This window comes from Struthio camelus, chromosome 5, assembly GCF_040807025.1.
Source record: "Struthio camelus isolate bStrCam1 chromosome 5, bStrCam1.hap1, whole genome shotgun sequence".
In the NCBI taxonomy this organism is placed as follows: domain Eukaryota; kingdom Metazoa; phylum Chordata; class Aves; order Struthioniformes; family Struthionidae; genus Struthio; species Struthio camelus.
Genome location: NC_090946.1, coordinates 40024426 through 40050545, shown reverse-complemented (window position 1 = coordinate 40050545; position 26120 = coordinate 40024426). Strand labels below are relative to the sequence as shown.

The 26120-nt window shown below is 52.9% G+C and overlaps 1 protein-coding gene across 9 annotated transcripts in view; it reads left to right on the top strand.

Annotated features, from left to right (window-relative positions):
* The window catches only part of DGKZ (diacylglycerol kinase zeta), a 58184-nt gene that overhangs the window by 13764 nt on the left and 18300 nt on the right, over positions 1-26120 (top strand). For 4 of the 9 annotated variants that reach the window (XM_068945826.1, XM_068945828.1, XM_068945825.1 and 1 more), the window contains exons 2-13: positions 17769-17877; positions 18628-18723; positions 19576-19653; positions 20002-20058; positions 22836-22904; positions 23374-23445; positions 23774-23890; positions 23989-24060; positions 24444-24539; positions 24818-24900; positions 25489-25549; positions 25962-26075. In XM_068945826.1, coding sequence (XP_068801927.1) covers positions 17769-17877; positions 18628-18723; positions 19576-19653; positions 20002-20058; positions 22836-22904; positions 23374-23445; positions 23774-23890; positions 23989-24060; positions 24444-24539; positions 24818-24900; positions 25489-25549; positions 25962-26075 — 1024 coding nt within the window. Of the gene's footprint in view, positions 1-5408; positions 5549-15488; positions 16779-17768; positions 17878-18627; positions 18724-19575; positions 19654-20001; positions 20059-22835; positions 22905-23373; positions 23446-23773; positions 23891-23988; positions 24061-24443; positions 24540-24817; positions 24901-25488; positions 25550-25961; positions 26076-26120 lie in introns of those variants that run through there. The other 5 variants (XM_068945823.1, XM_068945821.1, XM_068945822.1 and 2 more) reach the window with 4 other exon arrangements.

The following is a 26120-nucleotide window of genomic DNA, read 5'->3' as shown; positions in this document are numbered from 1 at the left end:
CTGCTCCTTGCCGTGAGTGGTGTTTCTAATCACAGCAGTCTTCAGCTTGTCTCACCTTGTAGGCACAAAAGGCTTCAAAGGCTTCATCCTGCAAAGGACGAAGATCTCTTTTTGGTGCTGCTTAGGAGTCTTCTGGGTGGAGATGTTATGGGTAAGACTCGGTGTGTTTGGGTGGCTCTCTGCAAACTGGAGGTGGATGGGGTTTGAGAGGCCCAAAGTGCTGTGGGTTGAACACCAGAGGGCACGATCACTCTTCTATGCTGCACGCCCAACAGATAATGGGGAGAGAAAAGCTCTTCAGACCAATTCTGGTCCTTTCCCTGGGGCTTGGTTCAGCTGGATGTTGTGGGATGCTCCCCATACAGGGACCCTGTCCCTGTCTCTCTTGCTCCTGGGCCTTTGCTGATTTTTTCTCTCCTCCCTCCTGCAGAAGGGAGGACTTAGCAAAGTGTCCATGCAGGGCTCATTCAGCATCACCATGGGTGAACTGAGCAAGTTTGCTGGCCTTACCTTATTAGCCCCTGCCCTCTGTCTTTGCTGATGCTCAGAGGCAAATCTCCAGCCAAAACAAGCTCTTAGCCAGCTTGCTGCTACAGTGGGTCTCATAGCTTGTTGACCCCTCAGTGTTGCGCTTCAGTATCCACCCAGCGTCTATGCAGTTATTGTGCCTGGTCTCTGGATTGTTTTCCCCCCCTCTCTGGTGATCTCCAGAGCACCCAATGTCACCCGGTGGTACTGGGATTAAGCAAACAAAGGTGGCAGGCTGGGTGAAAAGCGGTAAGGGTATTGGTCAAGTAGCCAGCAGCAGTATCTTCATAGCTGAGGCTGTTTGTGCCCCTAATGGCTTTTAGTTCTTAGGTGAAAGCTGCCAGCAGGAAGCTTTCAGAGCACCCATTGCACGGTCTCCATGCATTGCCTCCCTTTTTGAAGGAATAAAGTCAATGTTACAGCATCGCAGGAATAAAGAAACTCAGTGAGCAGAGCTAGGCAGCACTGTGCTACCAGTCTGCACCTAAGTGTTAGCCCACAACAGAAAAAGGAGAGAGCGCTCTACTCTGAACCAGCAATGCCTTTTCACTTGGGATCTCCTCTCCAAAAGGCAGTGGAAGAAAAGAGCCCAAAAGTGAGGCTGCAGAAACTTCCAGGCAAAGGAACATTAGGAGGAGAGAATAGAGAAGAAAAGGAAGCACATGAGATATGCTGAAGGCGCACAGAACAAAAAGGGTGGAGGAAAAAATCAACTTATCCTGCCCTTCCATTTATAACAGAGGAACAAGCTGACGTTTAGCAAAATTGAGAAGTGATGGATTTAACGTTGCTAAAAGGAGTTACTTTAATTTTAATGTGAGAGTGCAGAAAATGGCTTGTAAACTCACTGCCACGAGGTGAAAAAGTGAAACCAAAGATTAGACTTGATATCAGTGATAGGGTCACGGTTAAACCAACAAATGTCTTGCAGGTTGTAAGCCAGAGCGTGCTTTGCTTAGTCATGGGGTTATGATGAAGGCTTGGGATGCAGAAACAGGAGGTGCCTTTCCTGTCTCACCCTCAGGCTTTGTATGGGGTAGATCAGTCAGGACCTGGTTTCTCGGAGATGCTGAGTGGTGCCCCTGGTTTCCAGCCTCTCTCCTTTGTTGCAAACGCTTGTAGTGACTGCCCCTTGCTGTGTGGTTTCAGGTGCGTTTCCCCGAATGGAACAGGGGCCTCCTTGCTTGGAAAGCCTGACTCAGGGCTGCGTGGGGGGGGAAACGGCTGCCTGGAGCATCTCGGCTCAGAGCTGTGTGGTTTCAGCTTGAACACATCAGACTGAAACTTGTGACGGCGACACAGGGAGCTGAAGGTCTCCCTTGTCTCGCATTCACGTGCCTGCACACATGTGGTGTCAGGCCTAGTAAGTCATAGGGGGAAAGGGGAGAACGGCAGCAGCAGCAGCAAGGTTTGACTGGCTGACTTGAGAGCGCTCTTACACTTTCTTTTCAAACTGCCTCGGTGAAAGGGACTTGGAAAACCAGTGAACTGTTCTCTTGCTGGTCCTAGCTGCTTTGATTTTTCCTGACCCTGTGATTTAGAGTGGAAGGGATTTCAGGGCCCTCCAGGAGGCCTGCTTGAATCTGCACTGGGCATCCCTCTGGGCTGTTTCTGTTTGCGGGTCCAGGTCGGGCCAGCCCAAGACAGGAGTCAGAACGTGGGGTAGGTGAGAAGCAATAGCTGTGTTAACAGGCAAGTCTCTGCTGTTCGTAGACCTCTACAGACAGGGAGATCAGGACGGGCATGGAGCTGTAGCTGTCAGAAGGAAACACCTTTGACTGGACAAGAGAACGAACCGCACAGATCTCTTACCATGTTCCTGTTTGCTCTGTTTGGACATGATTTTAATTTCCTCTTTGATCAATACATTGGGAAAATATTCTGCCCGTCCCAGTAAGTGGATCTTAGCAACGATGAACTCGACTCCCTACCTGGGGAGCCCTTTTAGAGCTTCTGCTCCTCAGCCGTCCTTCTCCTGTGGTCAGAGCCTGCACCACAGCCACCCAGGGCCTGTGAGGACACAGAGATGGGCTCGACTGCTAGTGACAGCTAGCCCTTTCCCTTCCGGCTTCTTTGGAATAACGGGCTACCTAAATTACCTAAAGGTAATTGCTATCTGTAGCTGCTAGAAGCTCCAAACAAGTGCTCCAGACTGGAAGTAGCCCAGAACTTTGCATCAGGGATTGCTGCTGGGCCTCAAACTGGCAGAGGAAGGAGCAGAGTGATTAATTGTGGGGCAAGCCCTGGGCTTTTTCTGCAGTAGCCCTGAACAAATGCCTTTTGGCACTAGGGAAGGAAGTACAAATGAAGCATACTTTATATAAGGAGTGAGACAGAGAGCTCCATCCTTCAGCAGTTGCCAGATTTGACAGGAGAGAGAGCTGAGCAGCGGCATCGGCAAGCAAATGTTTCCTGCTGCCTTCCCTTGGGCCTCTCCAGCTCCCCTTCCTGGCCAGTGGTATGAGAACAGGGCTGAACACAGCCACAGCCACGAGGTAAGCAGTAGCTTTGGTGGTGAAGGGATTTGCTGTCGCGTTCTCTCCCACCCACGGCTCCTGACGTTTTGCAAAGGCCACTTGCTCCTTCTGCCGTGACAAAGATCGCAGCATGTGACAGTAGCTCAGCCTCCAGGCCTGGCTCCCCTCTGGTTAATGGTTTCCTGTGAACTGCTTTCAAGATACCCATCAGCAGTGTTGAAGCGGGAAGGCAGCTGGCCATGTTTGATTTTGCTGCTCTGGCAGCAGTCTCCATTGACATTTTGTTATTATCATTTTACTGTATTCTTTCTCCAGCCCCTGAGGAGCGCTGGGCACGGTCCAAGTGCACACACGCACACTCGCACACACATAAAGAGCTCCCAGTCTAATTTTAGCCGTGACATGTATGCAAGGGGAACAAACAGTCAGGAGGAGATAGGGTGTGAAAGGACGAGGTCCCAGCTGTGGAATCGTGCGGTGACTCACTGCAGCCGACTGCACTTCTGTCAGAGCTAACTGCCAGTGCTCGTTTCTTCAATAACAGTAACCAGAGAGTCATTCCTTATGGGCATCGTGGAGCGAGCGAGTCTTCAGTGCACCTCCCCTCCACAGAGGCCCCGTGCTGTGCTTACCTGCTTAACGTCAGCGAAGCTGCATGTGGCCTGGCTTTTGTGGCTCAGAAAAGGAGCTGGACCGCGTTTCACCTGGAGCGCTGGGAGCAGCAGGGTTGGTTACATCTGCCAGCTCTTAGGCATTCAAAGCGAGGGAAGGCCCTGGAAGTCCCTAGGGTGGCTGAGGAACCTGAGATTAGAGTGGTAAGGTGTGACGGGGAAAAGCCCAGCTTGGCTGTGGGATCCCGTGAGAGTTTTGCAACACCGAAGGGAGATAAAATACACTCTTCTTAAACCTGTCAGTGGAGCCTGCTTGAATCTGAGGCTGTGGACCCTAATTTGTTTCGAGTTGTTTCTGAAGCAGAATTGTTCTTTCCAGAGAGATATGAGTGCTGATGTCAGTGGCAAGGGATATGAGAGTCCAGAAGATATCCCTGGGGAACAAGGCACACAGCAAAACTCTGTTGCTGTACAGCCGTTGTGTGTGTCAGTATGTGCAGATGGGTGTGAATAACTACCGTCAGCAGTGGCTGTAAGAGCCTCTAGCTGTTACTTTCTGGCAGTACTGTGTCTATTGTCGCAGCCTTCCTGGATGTGGTGAATAGACAAGCTCAGCTTTTAGGCAAAGTGCACTACCTGCCCTGCGGTCCCAAGAGACCGGTCTTGGTGGCTCCTTGCAGGAGGACATTGCTTCAGGACAGGTTCTGGGCGACTGACTCTCCTCTTACCCTCCCTACGAGAGCGCTGTGGATGCTTTCCTAGCACTTCAGCAGCAGTGTGTCAAATGAGAAAGGGTGTTTGCCCTGTTGCTGTCTGTGCTGGGCCTGTTTTGTGTATAAACGTAGTCTCCATGGCAGTCAGTTCAGCTGTGATCAGGCATGCAGAATCTTTTATTTTTAACAACGCTCCAAAGAGGCAGAAAAGAATCACCTCTGTGGTAGGTTCCTGCCGTGATTTTTTTTTGTTGTTTTTTTGTTTTTTTGCTGCTTCAAGGGAAACTGTTGCATCCCGTAGTTGCAAAAGTGGGTTGGCTGTGAGAGGTGTGAGGATATGGCACCTTACTGTGTAGCCATAGAGTGTCTGCTTCCAAGAGGAGCTCCCTCTACCTGTGCCTGGTGTGGCTCACTGTGCAAGGGGTGCTCAGGGCTTGCCCTGCACAGGGATATGAACCCAAATATCAAAACAAGTTCACTTCCCCGAGGAAAGGCAGCTCCTTAGAGGGGCTTTCTGCAGCAGCTCCTTTATCTGGAAAGGAGTTTTGCTGAGGTAGGCACAGCACCTCTCCGAGCCGAGCCCTCGGAGGAAGCCTCCTTCAGTGGAAGGGCTGGTGTGGCATGGCTGGGGCTTGGGCATCGGTGCTGTTTTGAGAGCAGAGCGCATGGGTTTGGAGTGAGGGAGACTTCCCGGGGAGGAGAGCGGTTGCTGAGGCTGCCTGCAAGCACTGCGGGGGGGGGGGGGTGCAGGCTGCACAGAGGGGCCCCAGGAAAAGTGTTGGAGCGGCTGTAGCTCTGGGTGAGGAAATGGTGCTAACGGGGTGGGAGCTGCACGTTAGACGTGTGCACACAGGCTCACGCAGCGTTCCCGCGCGCTGGCCCAGGGCTCAGGCTGTGCGTGCAAAGCTGGTGTCCTTGGGGGCTGCAGGCTGGCGCTCGGAGTGGCCAGTGCGGGGGACCCTGTCTCTTTTTGTGCCCCCTCTGTCTGTTTCTCTCGCTGGGAGAGCGCCTGCCCCAGGGCTGCTCGGAGAGGAAGTGCAGTTGGTTATTTTAACGAGTGCTGTCACGGTTTGCAGCATGGGGAGGAGGCGGAGGGATAAACAGAGCTCTCGCTCTCCAAACTAGGACTTGGTCGGAGAGGGCTGGCCCTCCACTTCTGCGCAGCCACCGCCACCCGCTCTTTACCTGCAGGGACCTCAGCTGCTCCGATCCGGATCAGGTCACAGCGGCTTTTCCCCACGCTTTCCCCTTCTTCCTTCTCCTCCTCCTCTTCCTCCCCACTTCTTTCGTTTGTGCTGGGTGGGGGATGGGAAGGGGCCCGGACCTTTAGCTTGTGGGTATGGTCTGAGCAGGAGCCGTGATCCACCATACAGGTTACAGGGCAGGGAGGAGCAGACCCCAGAGCCACCTCTGAAACCCTCAGCCTTGCTCCTGCTGAGCTATGGTCGCTCCTGGCGGCTGGAGCGGGTTGCAGCCGTCTGAGGGGCTGCAAGCATCCCCCAGGGCTGACGCAGGGGCTCGGGAGTCCTGGACTTTGGGAAATACGGCCTCAGTGGTGTTTTGCTGCACATGGCCGTTGCTTCCCTTTGGGAAGTAGGGGAAGGATTTTTCCCTGTGAGAGGCGGATTTCCAGCTGCACAGTCTGCTTGTTATTACAGCGTTGGCTGTACGTGGATGGAATAGGGGAAATGGCAGGGTGAGATCCCCAGCGTGGTGAGGACGGGGGAGCCAGCCTCTCCGCCGCTGGGCTCCCCGGGTCCCAGCAGCTTTGCCCCAGAACAGCTGGGAAAGTGGGACAGAGATTTCTGGGTGCTCGGCACCTCCCAGTGTGCTGGTAGCCATGGGACATTGCTTCTGCTGGGAACAGTAGGATGGGCTCTTCCCGTTTGCAGTTGCAGGCTGGAGGGAGGCCTGCAGCTCCCTGCGTCCTGCCGCTGTCTCTCTGTTATCAGCTGCCTGTAGCCGAGTGCCTGGGACTCTGCTGGCTTTGCTACATGCTTTTGGGAGGCCTGTGCAAACTTCCAGCCCTGGGAATCGCTGGGACTGTTTGTGCTCTGCATCTGTCACATAGGAGCCTTCTGGGAAAAGCTGCACTGCTCTCTTTATACCCGTTTCACTGCCTCCTCCTCCTCAGGGCTGCTGCAGGGACAGATGCTGCGTTCCCCTGCCCAGGGTGGCGCTGTGCCAAGAAGTTTTCCCCCTCGTTCCCCAGGGAATCCAGGGATGCTCCAGGAGTTTGGATCAAACAACTGGGCTGTGGGACTGGTCTCCCTTGAAATAGCATGTCCCTTGGGTCCCTCCTCTACGTGAGGCGCAGAGCTGTGTGTACCAAAGGAAGGGATCAGCTCTGGGGAGGGGGGAGGGAATCTGCTAAATAAACCACGGATTCGGCCTTTCTGTGCACCCAAAATGCCAGGACCAGCCTGCCCAACTCACCAGGCTTGGCTTTTGTGCGTGTAACTCTGCAAAGGGAGCTTTCAGAGATAAGGAACTTTTAACATCCTTCCCAGCCTGAGTCACTGGTAATGCTGACATGATTTAAAATAATAACTATATGACCTGTTTAGCTCCCCGTCCCCTGTTTTTTGCTTGGCCCCTGCATGCTGATGTTAGTTGCTCACCCTCTGCGTTTCATCTTGGATAATTCACTGGCCAAGTCTTACTTTTTGGTTCTTGGCACACCAGGCAAACACAGCAACGGATTGTTTAAATCAGAGCTGTCCAATTTCTTGATAACCAGGAGGCAGATTATGTAGTGTAGTGGCAAATAAACTTCATAATGTTATGATGGTGGAAAGTTGTCAAGGGATATGAATGCCCAGCCCCAGCCCAGGAGCCTCCAAGGAGACAGCTTCAGTTTAAATTAAGACAAAACACTGTCTTCCATGGATTTGGGGATGGAAATCACATTGTTGTAATGGGAACGTTACTCTGAGCCTTAGGTTTGGGAAACTCTTAACTTTATGAAGCATAAATAGAGGGCCTGAGCCAGTCTGGCAGAGGAGCCTGAAGGCAGGCCTGAGGCCTGGCCTCCAGCAGCAAGTTGAACAGGGTGGGTGAAGGGAGCTGAGGGTGCTGAGGCAGCAGGGTTTGGAGCGGTGCCTCAGGAGCAGCTCCGAGCACAGCACTGAAATCCTCTCTGCAGTGTGAGCCTTAGGTGGGTGCAGGCTTGGATTTGGGAAAGGAAGAGCGAGGAAACCACAGAGCGTGTTAACTAATGCTTTTTTGCGTGTCACACCAGAGGGGGCTGAGGGTGGCCTAGCTTGTGCTGAGAAATCAGTGAAGGGGAGGGGACACCAGAATATCATGCAGAGCTTGGAGAGAGGCAGGATGTGGCTGCCGCACAGAAAGATGGTGGGATTATGTGAAGAACAGCAAAGAAAAGCGTCAGACCCTTCTACTCCCAGCTCCTGCTCTTTCCAACAAGCTGCATCTTGAAAGCGTTTTCTTGTGAAGGGCCAGGGGAGAGAGTGAGACAAAGGATCCCTTTTGATTAAGGTACGGCCAAGCAGTAGGGACTGTGCCCAGGTTGCTGTGGGAAGAAAGTGGGCAGTTCCTTCCACTTTTCCCTTTGGAGAAGCATCCCATAAAAATCTGCAAAGCAGCAATATTTGGCTTCTTCAGCTTGCCTACGAGCCCTTTGCAAGGCAGCTGCTAGCTCATAGGCTGTGCCTCTGCCCCTTCCTTGCACTTTCAGAGAACAAGGGTTAGAGGGCTGCCTCTTCTCTGTTGAGTGGAGATAATTCTCGCAATGTTATATCCTAATGCCGTGGGAGAGTTGGTTTTTTTTTTTCTATATATCTGGGTAAATACTGGTTGTTATCTCTCTCTCTCTCTCTAGGATTTAGTCCAACGGACTCATGAGGTGGAAACTTGGGTGTGTTGTCCCTGCTCCGGTATTGTGACAGGCTGCCTCTTGAGTGACCTGTGTTTAAATAGGGAGGACGTGGCCAGGGGCTGTGGAGGGCTGCGCGAGGTTGCAGAGAGATGGGTTGCAAGGCCTGGAGGGGAAGGGAGGAGGGAACTGGTTTACCAGCACTCCCCAAAGTCAGGGCCTTCCTCCCTAAGGGTAGATGGGAGGCTGTTGAATCTCTGGCATGCGTGAGGGTAGAGAGGATCTGCTTAGCTGCTCTCCAGGCCTGGTGCAAAGGAGGAGTGAAGTGTTATGTTAGCTGGTGCTGTTAATTGCCAGCTGCAGAGGGCCAGAGACACGGTTTTTCAGCAGCTCTTAATTAAAATGTGTCGGTGAAGGTGCTTTCAGCCAGTGCTTGCTGGGGATGAGCCAGTGCAGAGGGGATGGGGGTGGTGCCAGCCCTCTGCCCTATGCCAAACTTCCCTCTCCCCCACCTCACTGACGCAGTGGACCACAGGGGGAAATCTGTTTTCGCTCCAGGCTGCAGGACTTTTCTGACTCTCCGTGGGAGTCCTGTCTCCTCCTCCCAACACATATGGATGCAGAGACATTTGCCCTACAGCAGGAATCGGGCTCCTGTGACATGATGAAGTCAGCCAAAGTGAGGTGCTAGTGAAGAACTAGATGGTGCAGGATGAAGGCGGGCTAGAGCTTGGATGTTTATGGGCTGCTTTAGGGAAGGAATACAAGAAGGGGTTTTTCAATGGTGAATTTTTTCCTTCTGGCTTTTGGGGAACATGTGGTTTTAATGTGTGATTAAGCACAACAGGAGTTACTTGAGTTTGACAGATGAGTGTCCTCGTCCCTTGGACAAGGCAGGAAGGAAACAGTGAGGGTCCTGCTTTAATCTGCTTGCTGGGTTTGTTGATGGCAGGATCAGCCGGTTGGCATCCCCAGCTCCTGGAAGAGTGAAAATATCGAGAAAGTCTATTAATGGTGTGGGATTCAAGTTAGTGGTGGCTATCTGCAAAGCCTTGTCTCATCCCTGTTGTGTACTGTGTAGTAATCTGCCCTGGACATCAGCAGTGAGAAATGATGCTGAACTGGTACCATTTCACTGACTGCGTTGCTGTCAGCCATGGTGTCTAGGGTGTGCTGTGAGATTCCTGTCCCCTGAAATAAAGCATGTGGGCGAGTTTCGCTTCTAACCATCTTGTGGAGGGATCCCGTTACCCTTTGGTGTCTGGAATGTGTCAGACCTTGCAGATGTTTGGATCGTGTCCCTGTGCTGGCTCTGTGGCGAAGTCACGGAGCAGAAGCTTGTCTGTGTGGGAGCAGGAGGCTGGGAGTTTTGTTCTTGCTTGGCAGGGTGCTCCACACAAGCAGTTAGCAGCCTCTGCACTAGGTCTGCACCCTGGTGCCCTCCTGTCTGGTCTGTGTGTGCAGACCTAGCTGCTAAGTGTCATGACTACTGCAGCAGGTACACCTCTGAGCTTTCCAGCTTCACCTTGCTGCTTTCCTCTGGCATGGAGCAGGCTGGGAGAAACACGCAGGAGGGAAGGAGAAAAGTCTGGGAGAGAGTTGGTCTGGGGATGGAGGAGAGGAGGGGGCTGAGAGAATTAATGAGACAGAAGAAGAATGACAGGAAAGTACAGAGAGGTCAAACAGATATTTCTGCTCGTCCCTGGTGACACAGTGTGGCCCAAGCTGCACTCCCTGGACTACCTACGCTTGTATTTTAACAGCAGGCTGAGTGTCACATGTCTGGTGGGCTGTGGGTAGCAGATGACCAGCAGCTGCAAACTGCTGACTTGCAGTGGGCGGGAAGGGAGGTGGCCCTTGAGTTTGGTGAACCAAAGGGCCCAGTAGCACTGACATAGTTCTAATCAAGTTAGTAAAGTCCTTAGATGTTGTCTAGAGTGACTTGCCGTCACTGTTGATGCTCAGGCATCCCTGACGGGCCTCCAAGCAGCTCCCTGCAGAGAGGGGCACTGTGGCCTGCACGCTGCACAGACCTCGGAGCTGCGGGGAGGTCTTTTGTAGCTGAGCACACTTGACCAGCCAGCCAGTTTCTAAGCCCATGCCTTGTAGTCTTGCTAGCATGGAGGTCTGAAGTCCCCTGGATCAATGTAAAGGGCTCACTCGGAGATGAATGACAGAGGGACCTGTTTCCCTCTGACTGTCCTGCACGGACCAGAGACCGCGTTCTGCTGCCTGGAGGGGCGACCTTAACGTTATGGCAGTAATCTCCTCTTGCATGGTGTGAGAGTGATGGTGCCACTGAGGATGTCCTTCGCCATGCTTTGCCCTGTGAATACTGTGCTCTTCTGACTCAGGAGCCAGGGATCGAGGTGCTGTGGCCCATGTAGGCTGTGGCACTTGTTGCAGTTCATCAAATGAATGAAGCTTAAAATAGAAGGTGAGCATAGCCCCATAGCTCACCCCCTCACACCACACGGCTGTTTTGTACCTTGCTATGAAAGACCCATGATTTGGACTGAGCCATCCCACCCCTGTGCTATTGGTGTGGGGGAAGCTGTTTCTTGTTGCTAATAGTGGAAAGTGCTCTGTGTCCCCAGCACCAGGAGACCCTGAGCTAGCTCAGGGTGCCTGCCTCAGTCTCGTGAGTGGCGGCTGGGTGTGCCGCATTACTCACACATCAGCTGTGATGATGAATGGGAATGGAGTTGGGCTGGCTTTGACAGTAAACAGGAGAGCTGCTGCACACGAGGTAAGCGTTGCATTCCCTGCTGTGAAAGCTCTTGATGGCTTGTGCAGCCCACAGACTTTCCACCATTGTACCAAAAGCACAGGGGAGGGCTGCTGCTCTTCTGCCCTTCCTTCAGAGGTGTGTGTGCATCAGTGCTGGCTAGAGAGACTTCTGCACAGTTAGATGAGAGCTGGTGTTCCCCAAGGAAGTAGTAGCTGTACTCAGTAACAGGTTATTCTCAGACCTTTTTGCCCTTGTTCTCGTGAAGTTGCCCCCTCAGGCAGCTTCTGTCCCTGTTTTATTTGCCTGATGTAGGACAGATTACAACTTAGATGTAAATTTTAGGTAGAAACAAACTGCACAGAGTTTGGGAACTTGCTGATAATTGCTCAGCTCAGCTCAGCTCACCTCAACCAAAGCCCCAAGGGCTATAGCATGTCTTGACCCAGATGCTCTCTTCACCATCTGTGACAGGGACTAGTGGCTGATGCTTCTGAGAAAGGGACACCTTTCCTGGCAAACCTAATCCATGTGAGTTGCTCTTCCTTGTGTATTGGAGAGGGCTGACTGGGGAGCAGGGTTCAGTAGCTGATGCCTGGGAGCCGGAAGGGAGAGCTGGGACAGGATTCCAGCAGAGGTGGTATGGGGACAGCAGCATACATGGAAAGACTTGAGTATCAGAGCACTGAGAGCGGTAGTGCAAGCTTGTGGTGGAAACACTAACTGACGGCAACCTGTGGTATCTGAATGGAAGTGATGGGGCTGGAAAGGCAGCCTGGGATCTCTGTTGCTTCTGGGTCCTCTCAGGAAGAGACCAGTTCACTGGAGGGGGGGTGAAGGGATAATAATGAAGGGGAAGGACTGAACAGACATGTGGCACAGCATCCATGTACACAGATAAGAAGGTCACAGAGGGCTTGTTCAGTACAGTACACCGGGGTTTGCTTGAGGCTATTGGAGCAAAGCAGAATTACAGGAGCTGCATACCAAGAAGCTCTCCCTACCACGGGCAAAGCCTGTGCCTGAGGGACGAAAGTTCATGTTCTGGCCTTGGAATCAGCTTTTCTGGTTTTGGAACTACCACCGCCATGGAAGGGATGTGTGCTGGATATTTGGGTGGCTCTCTGGAGAGCAGGGTCCCCTTATCAGCTGATCTACCAGCTCTGCATCTACTGAAGTTATGAGAGGCAAGGTTTTTTTCTTAGATCCCTGTTTGACTTTCCAGGGCATTTAGATCCTTCCACTGAGATTAGCTCTATCCTGAGAGTAACAGCTTGCAGCCTTCTCTGAGCACCCAGACAGCTTCCTGCAGCCCCTCCTCAGCTCTCAGGGGCAGCGCCACTGACTGTCCATGGTCAGGGGTGTGTTCCTGCTTCAGCGGTATCTCTGCTCACTGATGCTAGGCTGGGAGCACAGGCAGGAGGTTGAGGCTGAGGAGCACTGAGGGGTCAGGTTAGAAAAAAAAAACTCCCAAAAGCTCCACTTGCACACCAAAGCTGCCGACTCCTTCCTCATTCACAGAAGCAGATTGTAATGATAATGTAAAGCTGCCTGTAAGTAGAGTTGATATGCTAGTGTGTGCAGCATTATTTCCTTTCCTTTCCTTTCCTTCCCACCCTGCTAATGTTAGACTGCCTCCATCCAGCCTCCTTACCTAACTCAACTGAGCGATGCAGTCTGCAGAACAGTAACAAGCACTGCTTCTCATCCATCTTCACAGCTGAAAATAGTCTTTTAAGAGAAATCTGCAGATTCCAGAAACGTGCAAGTGTTGGGCCAGAAGCTTTCAAGAGTTAGCTCTGGTCAGGCTCCTTTCCCCGCAGTGCACGGTTCCCCTGCTCACGGCTCTGCCAGTGCACATCAGCCCTAGGCAGTCCGTGCCTCGTTGCCTTCAGGCGCCGTGCTCTGCCAGCAGCAGCTCTTAACACCCACGGTATAGCATTTGGCAGCTCAGGTTGCAAGTAAGATGCAAGAGATAGGATGGTGAAGAACTTCCCCATCTGAGTTGCTGCATGGTGCCATTATGGGCTGTCAAATGATTTCCCGATAATACCCTTCACCACTGGTGACTGGAACAAGAGAGTGTGCGCCACTCTCTGACAACCTTGAAGATTAAAAAAAAAAAAAAAAAAAAAACTCTAATCAACTAGTAACCAAAATATAAATGTCAAGCAAAGGTTGTTGAGGCAAATTTCCTCACGAGACCGTGGTGCAAAAAGGAAGGAAGCCGTGTTGAAAGATCTTTCTGCCCATAGCAGCAGCTTGGCCAGCAGCACATCAGCCTGAATGTTGGTGGAATATCTGGGGCAGAAGAGGGCACCAATTCAACTCATTCGGGATGTAGCCTGGCAGTACATCTACCCTAGCAAGTAAACATGATCAAAGAGAGCTTGTTGCGGTTTGCCACTCCCAGGCAGTGTCCTCTGTTGTTTGTTAACCCGTTCCATTTGTTCAGACAATTTTTAAGACTATTGTTGATAATCCAGTTTACTGAGGTATCCTATAAATTGTGGGGAGAAAGGACAAGACTAGCATATTGCAGGGTCAAGGATGGGCTAGAAGCAGAGTGATCAGCGGAACTTGCTTATGCCATCTGCGAAGCTGCGCAGGCCTCGGCGGTACGATGGTTAAATGTGCTAGTGATCAGTTAGCGCTTGACGTATCTGCATCGCTCACTGTGGTGGAACTTGAGAAATTCCTCTGAGGAGATGGCACTCTGGTTTTGCTTTCAATTCAGCAAGACTTTAGCTCCCCCAGTGCTGCTGTCCGAGCTGCAGATTCCTCTGTAGAGTATTGCTGTACTTTCTCCCCTCCCTAGGCTGCATTGCTGAATACAACAGTAGCACAGGGAATAGCAGTGAGACTACAGAAACTACAGAGCTAACTTCCTTGCCTACCAGGCTGGAGGGGAATGAACCATGTCTTGTCCTCTCCAAAATGCAAACTTGGCTTTATAGTCTTCTCTAAAAGAAGCAGAGGTACAGCCCAGTGGGTTGCTTGCATACAAGCACTAAACAAAACTGCCTGTTTATGGTCCAGAAAATAGCACCCGTGTGCTATCTTAATGCGTCTCCCAAGCAAAAAGGGAAGCATCTGTCTGACAAATCTGCCTGTTCCCATGGCCCTCAGGGCTGTTGAGGTTTAGGCCAGGCTGTTCTGAAGGTCTTTAGTACTGCTGACCAGCAAGTGACCGCATAAGAAAGCATGAGAAGAAAGGAAGACAGAAGTGAGCGCAGCTAATCTTAGTGCAGTGGTGAGTGACGTGCCTGTACGCTCACGATGGGTAGAGGAGCAGCCTTTTACAGCACGGAGAAGTTGCTGGGAGTGACAACGGTGGCTTGCGTGTGCCTGCAGGCTGCCCTAATTTGGAGGCCCCTGGCTCTGTAGCATTTGAGGCGCCAGAAAGATTCTACCAAGCTGTGAGTGTCAGTGTTTCTTGAGTTGTCCTCAGATAAACCCTCTCTGTTTAGAGGTTGAAGACAAGCAGTGGCTGGGGGGTCAGAGGAGAAGCACTTTGCTTAGAGCAGAGGAGCACTGGAATTAGTCAGCTTCGGTCTCTTCCTTTTAAACCTTTGCATGCTAAGCTGAGAGTGCTTAAACCAGTGTTGTAGCAACTTCCATCTGTGGCCCAGCGCTTTTCACGAACAGCTGTAATGTCCTGGCAACGAGTTAGGCTTTGAGAGCTGGGCAATGAAAGCTCGAGAGTCATGTTAAAGCTCTTCCCACCGAGAGAGGGGAGTTCTGAGCAGGACGGACAGGACGATTTTCCTAGGCCACCTCCACTCCAGCTCCCTCTGCCAGCCTCTACCAAATCTGCCTGCCCCTCTTTTACTGGCCTTGCTTTTATTGCAAATTCGTAAGTCCTTTGTTTTCATTTGCATCAAATTCTGTGCGGTTGGTGCTTACACAGAGCGGTTACCACTGGAAAAACAGGAGGGCCAGCACCAGGGGATGAATGCGTGTGACTGGGGGTCGTGAGCAAGGGCTGATCTTTTCAAGCAGTACAGAGGCTCTTCTCCACAGGGTCGTCTAGAGGGGAGCTCAGCCTCTGCAGACATCCGAGTAGTCCAGTGGGTATTTCTGAGCACCTTCTCCAGGGTAAGCCTGGCTGTCCTCACCGAAGGCATCGAGTGCCACGTGCCCTTGTTCCATCCAGCTCAGCACATGAGATTGTAGGAAAGGCTTTGTTCCTTTTAAAGGGAGTCTCTTCTTAGCTGCTCCAAGTCAAGAAATTATCCCTTTAACACCTCCAGCCTCCTAAATTCACTGTTTTTTTTTTTTCTTCCCACCCAAAGCCCTCTGCAGAGAAGTAGCTGCAGGAACCAGCTATCATCCTAGTGCTGACAGGAGGCTACATTTGAATGCTGAGCTTTTTCTGTGCCTTACAGTGCTGGGGACTAGGAAATCTGAAGAGGACTGGACAGATTGCTGAGAGATTGGAAATGGAAGCTGTGCAGTGCAAAAGAGGAGTTAGGACTACGTTGATCCTGCAGTGATGAGCAGGGGATCTAGAGGGAACTAGGAACAGCACGTGATGCCTGCCCTGCCATCACAGCACCCTCCACTAAGCTGTGAAAATAAACCTAGAAACTGCCTTAATAAGAGGGAGAGCTTTATTTGGCTCTGAACTCAAGAGGAGAGGGTGCCTTGTGGCCCAGCTGCTCCTGCAGTGCCGTTAAGCAGTGAATAATGTGTGTTGTATACCAGAGGCCGGTCCCAGTCTTGTTGCTCGCTCTAGGTGGAGGCATCCCAGCATCCAGTTGTTTGCTCGTTGCTACCCCCTGAGCCACCAGACAAGGCCTTCACGCCTCTCCCCATCCTCCTTTTCTGCCTGTGTAGAGAGGGCTGAGGCAGGGAGAGGCAGAGCTCGGCAGCAACCACGTAGGTCTGGCAACTGGGTTTCCTGCTGTTTCACCTTCCTCCTGCCCTCTCTTCTGCTGCACCCTGTGAGCTCGGGGCCGTCCCCTGGCCCGTCACTGCTTTGGTCTTTGCAGCCTAGCCAGGAGGCTCTTTAATTGCTGGTTTCTATGTTAACAGCCACCCTTCAGGTGCCACCCTCTGTGCTATGGAAACCTTTTTTAAGAGGCACTTCCAGAGGAAGGGGCCCTCGGGGTCGCGGCGAGCCAGCGCGGTGGCAGTGCCCACAGGTAAAGCCAGGCGCCGCTCCCAAGTGGGCCTGCCCTCAGCCTCGCTGGTCCAGCGCCGGTGCAGGTCCGGCGCGCCGCTGCCGGCCCTCTCCTGCCTGGGCCGGCCCCAGCAGGCCAGCCCCGGCTCCCGGCGCCGCTCCAGCACCACACCGCCATGCCTCAGCCCCCGCTTCGCCGTGCAGAAGAAGCGCGGGGGTCAGGTGCGATCCATCGATACCCACTTGATGGGCCCTTCCATGCTCCTGGCCAGCCTTATCCAAATGAGAGAGGAGGGGAAAGGGGTGCCCTGTGCCGACAGCTCCGGATCCGAGTCGCTGGAGGACGGTGGTGGCAGGGAGGAGAGCGTGGCCGCCAGGGGAGCGGAGCCAGGCAGGCGCAGGTGGTGGGCTGAGGAGACCTGGCTCTCCATGCTCCCCGTGCTGCGGCCCCTCCACGCCAGGCCGCTGCTGAGGGGCCCCCGGTGCCTGCGTCGCAGATCCTCCCATCTCCTGCCCACCGAGTTCGTGTACGGCAGGGCTGCCTACGGCCTGCAAGGGCGCTACCGCCGCCTCAGCCAGCACCGGCGTTCGAGTGACGCCGTGGGGCCCGGGGCGCTGATCTCCCCGGGCCGAGCGCGGCTGCTGCCCAGGAGGTGGATGGCTGCAGCCGGAGCCAGGCGCCCTCCCGCTGCCCCCTCCGAGTGCCTGGGATCGGAGCCCGTCTGCCCTGCCGCCCCCGACTCCTGGAGCCCCAGGCTGCTGTATGTATGGCGGCGTGTGACGTTAGCGAGGCAGTATCTGAGAGAGGGGAGGTGGATGTGGGGCTCCAGGCTTGCCAGGCCGGGGATGGGGAAGGAAGGAAGGGGCAGGGGCTTGGCTTGGGTCTGAGGCCTTTTGTGCCACGTGGCCAGGGTCGGAGAAGGCTGTGCCAGGCCTCACCGCTGTCAATGTCTTTGCAGTGCTGTTTGTGTCTGTAGAGGAGAGCAAGGAGCCAGTCTCCTCCTTAGGTCACTGAGGGCTGAGGTAGTTTTCTGTTTGTCTGATGCTCTCACCGCAGCCCCTTGGGGCTTGCCACACGTCCCCTTCCAGCCGGTACAAAGTACCTCTGTATTCCTTGCCTTCTCCCAGCCCAGGTGTGAAAAAAGAGGCCAAGGCTCTTTTAGGGCTAGAGGTGGGTATTGTCTAATTTCTCCAGTTGACTAGACCTGTTGGTCCTTTCCTCCACCCTAACCTACCCGAAGGAAGCTCACCAGCTCCCTAGTCCCAAACAAGCTACTTTGCTTTAGCCGGTTGTGCCGGACTCTGAAAATGCCTCAGGCTCTGAGGTGCCTTTATATGTGGGAAGCTATGGGGAGCTGCACTGGGGCAGGGGCTCAAGGCTGCCCTTGCACAGGCAGCCCCACCTCTACAGCCTGGTGGAGACTGCTGGTGGGGTATCCTGGGCTGTCATGCAGTGGGCCTGTCATCCCTGAGAGTTTTGACCCAGCAGGTCTAGCCTGTCTTTTGCCGGATGTAGGATGTCTTTTGGTGAGTGTCAGCAATGTGGCCAGCACCTCTGCACCCTACAGGGACTGACTTGCCGGAGAGGTGATGTTCCTCAGGCAGTGGTCCTGGGGGATTCGCTGCACTTCCAGCTGCTTGGTTCTGAGGATGGTTTTCTTCTCCAGTATCACTGTCTATCCCAGAGGCAGGCTGTTCTTTGCGCACATTCCTCCTCTCCTGATCTAATAGGCAGCCCTCGTGTCTTCCAGAAAAGCTATTGCCAAATCCAGCCTCCAGCACATGGTAGCCCAGCCAAACCCTGCGCTAGCCCTGAGGAGCGATTCAGAGAGGCAGATACGCAGCACTGTGGACTGGAGCGTAAGTTGCTTTGCATTTTGCTGGGCATGAGGTAGGATGGGCTTTGAGACAAGAAGCAGCAGGCTCTTCCCAGGCCAGGGCTTCCCAGGTGACTTTGGCTTTGACACATTTGTGGCCTCCGCTGGTGCCAGCATCTGTGCTGCTGGCAGCACCCCTTGATGCTGCGAAGAGAGGCTATGCGGGCACAGGCAGTTCCCTGGGAGGTTGCACAGCTACTTAACTTCCAGTTCTTCTGCTCTTGGCAGTGGAAGTCTTCTGGCAAATGGAGTCCCTGGGACACAGGGCTCTCCTTGGCATATGGGTGCCAGCCTCCGCCCCAACCCTCCTCCTGCAAAGGCAAAGGAAGGGTGCAGGTCAAAACCTGCCTGAAGTCAAGGAACAGAGGCTGTTTCAGGAGAGACCCCAGCATTGAATTTGCCGAGGTGCCTCTTCTCAGGGGGAATAGAGGCAGCCCCACTGAATGGGACACAGCTAGGCTGTAGGTTTTTCCATAGGATCTGAGAGAGAGGAGAGTTGGTTTCCTGGGGGCCTCTCATTTCCAACAGGGTGGGCTGTGGCAGCAGCTTTGTAAGGTTTCCTCTCTGCAGGTGTTTGCCCTGGTGATTCTGTGCATCTTGTCTCCCTGCCTACATCTAGCCCCCCCAACCCCCACATCAAGTTGTCTTGTCCCTAGCACAAAGCATTTTAGGAGATCAGATGATCACTTATGGGTGCTCTCAGAGAAACACAGCATTGTCTTGTGCCTTTCAGGAGACTGCAGTCTATGGGGAGCACATCTGGTTTGAGACCAATGCCTCTGGGGATTTCTGCTATGTTGGGGAGCAAAACTGTATGGCAAAGCTGCTGGTAAGTCACCTGGGGTCACGCGAGTCCCCTGGCAGGATCCACGGATGCGGGCTGTGCTGCCACCTGGCGGAGAGACTGCAAAAGCACTGCTACTGCCTGGTGCTGGGGAAAGCATAGGGGGGCTCGGGGAGCTAGCAACGGGGAGGGACAGTGTGCTCTTTCTACCTATGTGTAGTGGAGGGCCTCACCCCTGGTCTGAGCCAGGGAAGCCATTCACTGTGTAACAGGAACCTGACACAAGGTTGCCAGCAGGCCGGAGGGGATGTTCCAGGGAGAGGCTTTGAGATCTCATGCGCTCAGAGGGAGAATCTGAATCCGCCTTCTCTGGAAAGACCTTTCAGGAGAGGGGAAAAATGAGCAATGGAGACTCAGCCCTAACATTGCCTGACCCCACCTGCAGGACTGCCCCGGGCAGATTTCATGGGGATGCTGCAGCAAGGGAGAGCAAGGCTTTCCCTACTTGCAGGCTGGCTCCTACCTGAGGTGTTGGACACCAAGCCTTGATGCTGTCCTGTATCTGCCCACTGGGCTTCCAGCGTGTGCCTCCCACACACCCCTTCCCACAAGTGCCTCCCAAACCACCTTCCATGATGCTCTCAGGCAGTGTCAGAAGAGGCCAAGGACTGATTATGCAGTGGGAGAGCACCTTCCTGCTCTGCTGCAGACTTGAGAGCCTCGAGGCACATACTTAGATCCCTTTACTTGCAAGAAGTTTGGGTTGTATTTAACTTTCCTACGGGACTTGTTCTGCATCCTGAAAAACATGAAGAAAGGGTAGGGGGAGGATGAGCTTGCTGGTCTGAACACTGCTATTCACAAGGATATCTTTCCTCCCCTTTTCTCATCCTGCAGCAGAAACCGCTCTCCAGGCGTAAGTGTGCAGCCTGCAAGATTGTCGTGCATACACCCTGCATAGAACAGCTAGAGAAAGTGAGTAAAGACTGTTAAAGCCCTCTCTGTGTCCTGCAAAGCTGTAACAGCCTTTTCCTGGCCAGCCCTTGTTCTGAGATTTATAGTGAACCCCAAGATGATTGATTCTGGCTGTTGTCATTGCAAAAAGAGATTTCTTGGAAGAGAGGATTCCAAAAGGAGTATCTAGCAACATGATTAAGACCCCAGACCCCATTTTTTTTCCACTAAGAGAAGCATGTGGTGAGTTTCACAGACAATCACTGAACACCTCCAGAGGTTCTGGGTCTGCTGTAGCAAAATAAACTCCAGTAGGTTTTCTTCAGGTGATGGTTCCGCTGATTCCTCTCATATGTGTTCAATCCACAGATAAATTTCCGCTGCAAACCTTCCTTCAGGGAGTCAGGATCCCGGAACGTACGGGAGGTGAGAGATGTGCCTGGGACTCTGCCCATATTTGCTCCCTTGCCTTCCCAGCTTGGTGGTGGGGGCTACAGGTGGTGTCAGTATGTTGCCCGTCAAAGTACAGGCATTGTGCTGCCTGCTGGCACCAAAGAGGTGGCCTTTTAAAGGAGTATTTATTTGCAAGGCAGCAGCACAGACAGAGGAAATCACAGGCAGCAAAAGGTAGATCATCTACCAGTTCGCATGTTCAAAAGTTCCTGTATCTGCATGGGGGAACCCTGCACATGGTTTTTCCTGGGAAGGTTTTTCACCCAAGCAAATAAAGGATGCTATGGCAAACAGCAGTTCCCCAGGACTGCCACAATTTGAAAGAGGACAATACTGGCTGACTTAGTGCTTCCCCTCAGCCCTATCCTTAGTGCCACAGGTACTCCAAGTTGCAGTTAGATGATTCTAACATAACTCTTCATCCTTGGGATCTGGTGTTTGTGTCCTTCCCAGCCTAACCACTCCATGTCCCCCTCAGCCCAGCCAGGACTGTGCTCTGTGTCCGTATGCCAGGGCCATCCCTGCTCTGCTTACGTGCGCAGTGAGCGCATCAAGGTGTTTCCTCTTCAGTGCCCTCCCCACTGTCTCTGCATTACCTGCACTGGAGGGCTTCCTGGTGCTGCTGTGATGTGAAATACAGCCAGGGTCTGAGGAATTCCCATCTGCCATGTAGGGCTTTGATCTGGCAGCGCCCACTGGCTTCCTGTGGGAGCACCCATGCCTGTGCTAGGGAGCAGGAGCTCTCCATGCTGCTCTAAGCCAGGCTGGGAGGTGGGGGTGGAGGGTCCCAGCAGTGCCCCCAGGAGCTGGCTGTAGGGCAGAGCTAGCAGGCCATGCTTCAGTAACACCTAGTCCAAGAACACCCGCAGGGAGTCTCACAGCCAACAGTAGTCCCTGTGGCAATGGAAGATGTCTGCAGTGGTGCTTGTCAGACCCCTTTATGCCGCGTTTTAATGTAACGAGCATAAGCAGCGGCCTGAGATCTGTCTATTGAGCTGCTCTGATGAAAGCACCTTTCATGGATCACCCTCCAGCCTGTGGAGCCAGAGCAGCTCACACAATGCTCTGGAGTGGGTGTTGATGGCTTCGTCAAGGGCCACTTTGGTAACACAGCAGCTGCACCCACACTATACTTGTGCTGGCACAGAAGACACAATAGGAGAAAGAGTACTCAAATTCTGGGCTGCTTGCTCAGAAATGCCAGTGTGATAAGGTGAGGCTTCAACATCACTAAAAACTGCTCGTTCTTTCTTTGCTTCTCCCGCCACGTACTCTCATGCAGCCTTCCTTCCAATTTCACTCTTACTCCAGCTCCCTTACTTGTCCTCCACTTACTTTCTGAACTCTCCTGATATCTCCTGCAGTGCCTCTCTGGCTCTGCTCACTCTTGTGTCCGTTTTCATCCTCTCCAGCTTCTACCAGTTCTCTATCCCTCAGCCCTTTCTCTACTTCGTCTTCCCTGTTTTTTCTCCTTTTACTCACAAATGCTACTTATCCATCCTATCTTCCTAATTCTCCTCAGTTTCTCCGAGGGCTCCTCCCTGTCACTCCCCAAGAAAGGGACTCTTCTGGAGTGTGTGCTGCTTGGGATCCCCTTCAGGGTCAATCCATTCCCTTATATGTGCCTAGTGGGACGTAGAGCTGAGCTCGGGGCGTAGCCTCCCCTTTTGCTGCCGCTGAATTAGTGTCCACTGAATCCAGCAGGGCCCTTTTCCCTCTCCGATGTGCTGCACTTAGAGCAGACAACTTTGGAGCTCACCCAAATCTCCTTCAGGCTTGATGGGAGACACAGCCCATTTCTGCCTCTATTGTCATTAGTCCAAAAGCTGTCAAAAGCAAAGATGTTGGGTCCTACTGTACTGGGCTATGAACTCATACTCCCCTCTTTAATCTTTGCTGTCACTCCGCCCTCCATACGCACACCATTCATGATCCAAGGCTGAAAGAAGAGAGGAGGATACAGGAGATGCAGTACTTCAGTGTAAGCCTTCTTACCCTCTACAGTGCTCAGGGGTCACCCTGTCACATTACTCAGCCTCCACACTTGCCCCTGTCAGGTACCAGCCTGTACCCAGAATGAGCTGTTCCCATGCCCGCAGACAGGGAGAAGGTGCCTGTGAGCAGGCTTGTTCCTCTCCCTGCGGGCAGGGGCCCAGGCTGTCAGGATTTGATCTGAGGAGACGAGCAGGATGAGTTTGTGTGAAGGGCTTTGGGGCTGCTTCTCTCCTCCAAGAAATAGGGTTGTTAAGAGCTAGGCAGTTTCTGCTCTGCAGCTTCACCATATGTGTTGGGGCCACAAGCACTTCCATGGTCTTGCAGTGTGCGCAAACTGTGTGTCTCTGGGGATTTTTCACAGTTTCCATTGACGCTATTTTTTACCTTTCGTTGGAGGCATCTGGTCAGAGATGTTAAGAGGCAGAGAAGTGGTTTATGACCAAAACAGCACTCCAGACTACTACTTATCCACTCTCGGCTATCTTTGCTTTGTGTGAATGATTCTTAGTCTTCAGTTTCCCTGTCCTCCTTCCTGGGTAGCTTTTTTACTCCCTTTTTTCTAAGCACTACCGTTTCACCTGTTGGCCCCCAATTCTTTGGCTTTGCCTTCTCAGAAGAGTTTGGTGCTGGTGCATGTGAGAGTGTGCTTCATGCCGGAGCAGAGGTTCTAGCTGGCCCGTGTCCGTACCTCATACCTATCCCTGCCTTCCCTCACACTCGGCCCATCATTTTTTTTTTTCTTTTCTCTTCTTTAGCCAATAGTTGTCCGGCATCACTGGGTGCACCGGAGACGGCAGGAAGGGAAATGCCGGCAGTGTGGCAAGGTGAGAGGGTGTCTTGCGTCTTTTTCAGCCTGAAGGGAAAGCTAAGGTCAGACTAGGGAGGGTAACAGAGCTGTGAATGAGAGAGATCCCGCTATTCCTGACGGACAGGAGGGGCCTGCAGCAAAACCAGGACTCGTGCCCTGTTTTGCAGAGGGACAGGGAGTGAAGCAGTACATAAGTGCTGTAGGTTTGGGATTCTTGCATAGAGTTCTTCTTCCCCTGGGTCCAGTCTACCCTGGAGAGGACTTCCTTCCTGACACGCTTTCCCTGGGCAGTGGGGACACTCCTGCAGAGCACAGTGACCTCCCTGATGCTCTAGTGATGATTGGGGCTGTCTGAGAGGGACCCAAAGAGCTCTGACTGCAGGCATGTTCTCTTCAGTAATGTTTCTGCTGGCAGTGGAGAAGTCCTGTTGGATGGTAGAAAGCTATGAGGAAGTTCCTCAAGACTTTTATCCTTCCCTCCACAGGGTTTCCAGCAGAAATTTGCCTTCCACAGTAAAGAGATTGTAGCCATCAGCTGTTCCTGGTGCAAGCAAGCGGTGAGCAAAGCCCCATCTAACATCTTAACCAATCTGCTCTGTATCTATGACCTCTACTTTCTGCTGGGAGCTCCCCAGGCTTGTTCTCTGCAGCCTGCCCTCACAGCTCCTTTTACTGGGAGAGGGTGTGCTGTAGTAGCTGGGAGCTCCCATGAGATAAGTTCTTCTCAGGGCCTCCCAGGGGAAGCCTTCTTATTACAAATTCCTGCATCATTTCCCACAGCAGTCTTTGCACTGGCCTGGGGGAGCCTGGGGGAGGAAAAGGTGGCGGTCCCCAGCAAACTGAGCGGCTGAGTTTTTTCTCTCTCTTCCCCTTCTCCCTCCCCAGTATCACAGCAAAGTGTCATGTTTCATGCTGCAACACATAGAAGAGCCCTGTTCGCTAGGGGCTCACGCTGCTGTTGTTGTTCCTCCTACCTGGATTGTGCGGGTCCGACGGCCCCAGGTAAGTCACTTTGATTCTCGTGGTTTATTCATGACTCCTTGCCCAGCAGCTCCTAACATAGTTTTGGGATTTCTTTCGTTTTTTTCTTCTCTCTCTAGAATCCATTGAAGTCTAGTAAGAAGAAGAAGAGGGCATCATTCAAGCGGAAATCCAGCAAAAAGGGGGCTGAGGTCAGAGATGAGGGGACAGGAGTGACTGTGGGTTGGAAGGGCAGAAGGGCTGGGCAGCAAAGAGTGGGATCAGGAAGCAAGGGCGCTTTGCAGGATCTGGGCTGAGGTGTAGGGCTAAGTGGGACGAGGTGGAGGGAGGGTGTTGGGGCAAGGAGAAACTTTGGGAGCCACTGAAGACCTCAGTGGAGGCAACAGAGGTGAAAAAGGCTGGGAGGTGAGTTCTGCTTTCTATCAGGGCAAGTCCTAGTATTTAAGGCTTACAGGGTGGCTGTCACATTCTCTTGACACCTCCCACTCCTGACTTGTGTGACGTTAGGGCTCACCTGGAGGTGTGAGTTTGCGTTTCCCCAGGTTTGTTGATGGACTTGTGGTATCTCCTGCAGGAGGGGAGGTGGAAACCCTTTGTCATCAAGCCTATGCCAGCTCCTCTCATGAAGCCCTTGCTGGTGTTTGTGAACCCCAAGAGCGGTGGTAATCAGGTATGTCCTTGTTCTGCATCTCCCCAAGAAGGCAGCTCTGTTGGGGCATTGCCATCCGGCTGCTGAGAACTCAACATAGTTTTGGAAATGTCTCAGTTGCAAAAGACGCAAGGCCCCCTCAGCAATGCCAGTTTGTGACCTGGCGCTTCCCACCTAGGCCAGGCTTTGCCCAAGTACCCCAGAACAGTGTTGTCGCTGCCTGTCTCTGAGACCAGATACCTTCTTTTCTCTGTCCATTGGGATCTCACTGTTCCCTGAAATCTTTCTTATCCCCCTAGGGAGCAAAGATCATCCAATCCTTCATGTGGTATCTCAACCCACGGCAGGTTTTCGACCTCAGCCAGGGTGGACCCAAGGAGGCGTGAGTACTGAGGGGGACAGCCCCGTTCTCCCCCATCCCTGCTCCAGAGTTTCCTCCCAGGAGCTCTTCCTGCAGCTAGCAGAGGCCTGATGCTCCATAGCTTCCTTGTGCAAAGAAGCACCCAAAGCAAGTTCAGGATTTGAGAGGCCTCTCTAGGACAGCCTGCCTGACTCTCTAGGACAGTCTTGGCCTTTCATTGTTTCCTGCAGGAAGAGATGGTATAATCTGAAGGCTAATGGCGAAGAGCAAAGGTGTGGGGTGATATTCTCAAATCTGGTTCCTAATGTTCCATTAATGGCATGCAAGTCCTGTCTGCTCGCTGTACTTCAGTTTATCCATGCGTACAAGGAATAAAATCACTCTGTTATCCCTCTACAAGAGCCAGTGCACCCGAAGTCACTATGACCAGCCAGTACTGTGAATTGCTGAGGTGCTGGGGAGAGAGAGGCAAGCATGGCTTTGTGAATGCCACCTTCCCTGAGGACCCTGTGAGGGCCAGAAAACCTGCAACCGCTGAGTAACACCTTTTCGGGGCTGCAGCCTCAGTGCTTGTTCCCTCCCCTCCTGACCCACTCTCCCTGCTTACAGGCTGGAGCTGTACCGGAAGGTCCACAACCTACGGATCCTGGCGTGTGGAGGAGATGGCACGGTGAGTCTCCCAGACTCTTCCAGGCTGCAGCCCTCTTTGCCCCAGGCCTGTTGAGTGCTGGCCGCAGCCCTCCTTGCTGTGATCCAGAACAGGGCAAAATGTGGATATTGTATCTGTGGTAGAGTTCTTAACACCAGACAACTATGGCTCCCCCACTCCATACACTGCTTCAGAAGATGCTAGATCTGTAGTGTGGATTTGGGGTTCTTTAGGGGACTTTGTCCCCAGTAGGTTTACTGGTATCTCCACCAGCACTCGTTTAGAGCATCAAAGGATGGAATAGCCTCTGTAGTGGCTAAGGGGACCCCTGTCTCTTCCCCTTGGGCCATAGCTAGTGCTCTGAGTCACCTTCACCTGCTTGCTGGTCCTGAAATAACCAGTTTTTTTTCTTTGTGCTCTCTTGCTTGAGTAGGTGGGCTGGATACTGTCCATTCTCGACCAGTTACGCCTCAACCCACCTCCTCCTGTGGCCATCCTACCTTTGGGGACAGGGAATGACTTGGCCAGGACACTGAACTGGGGTGGGGTAAGTGACCTCTGCTTCCATTGAAGAGCCCACTGTTGACAGGGG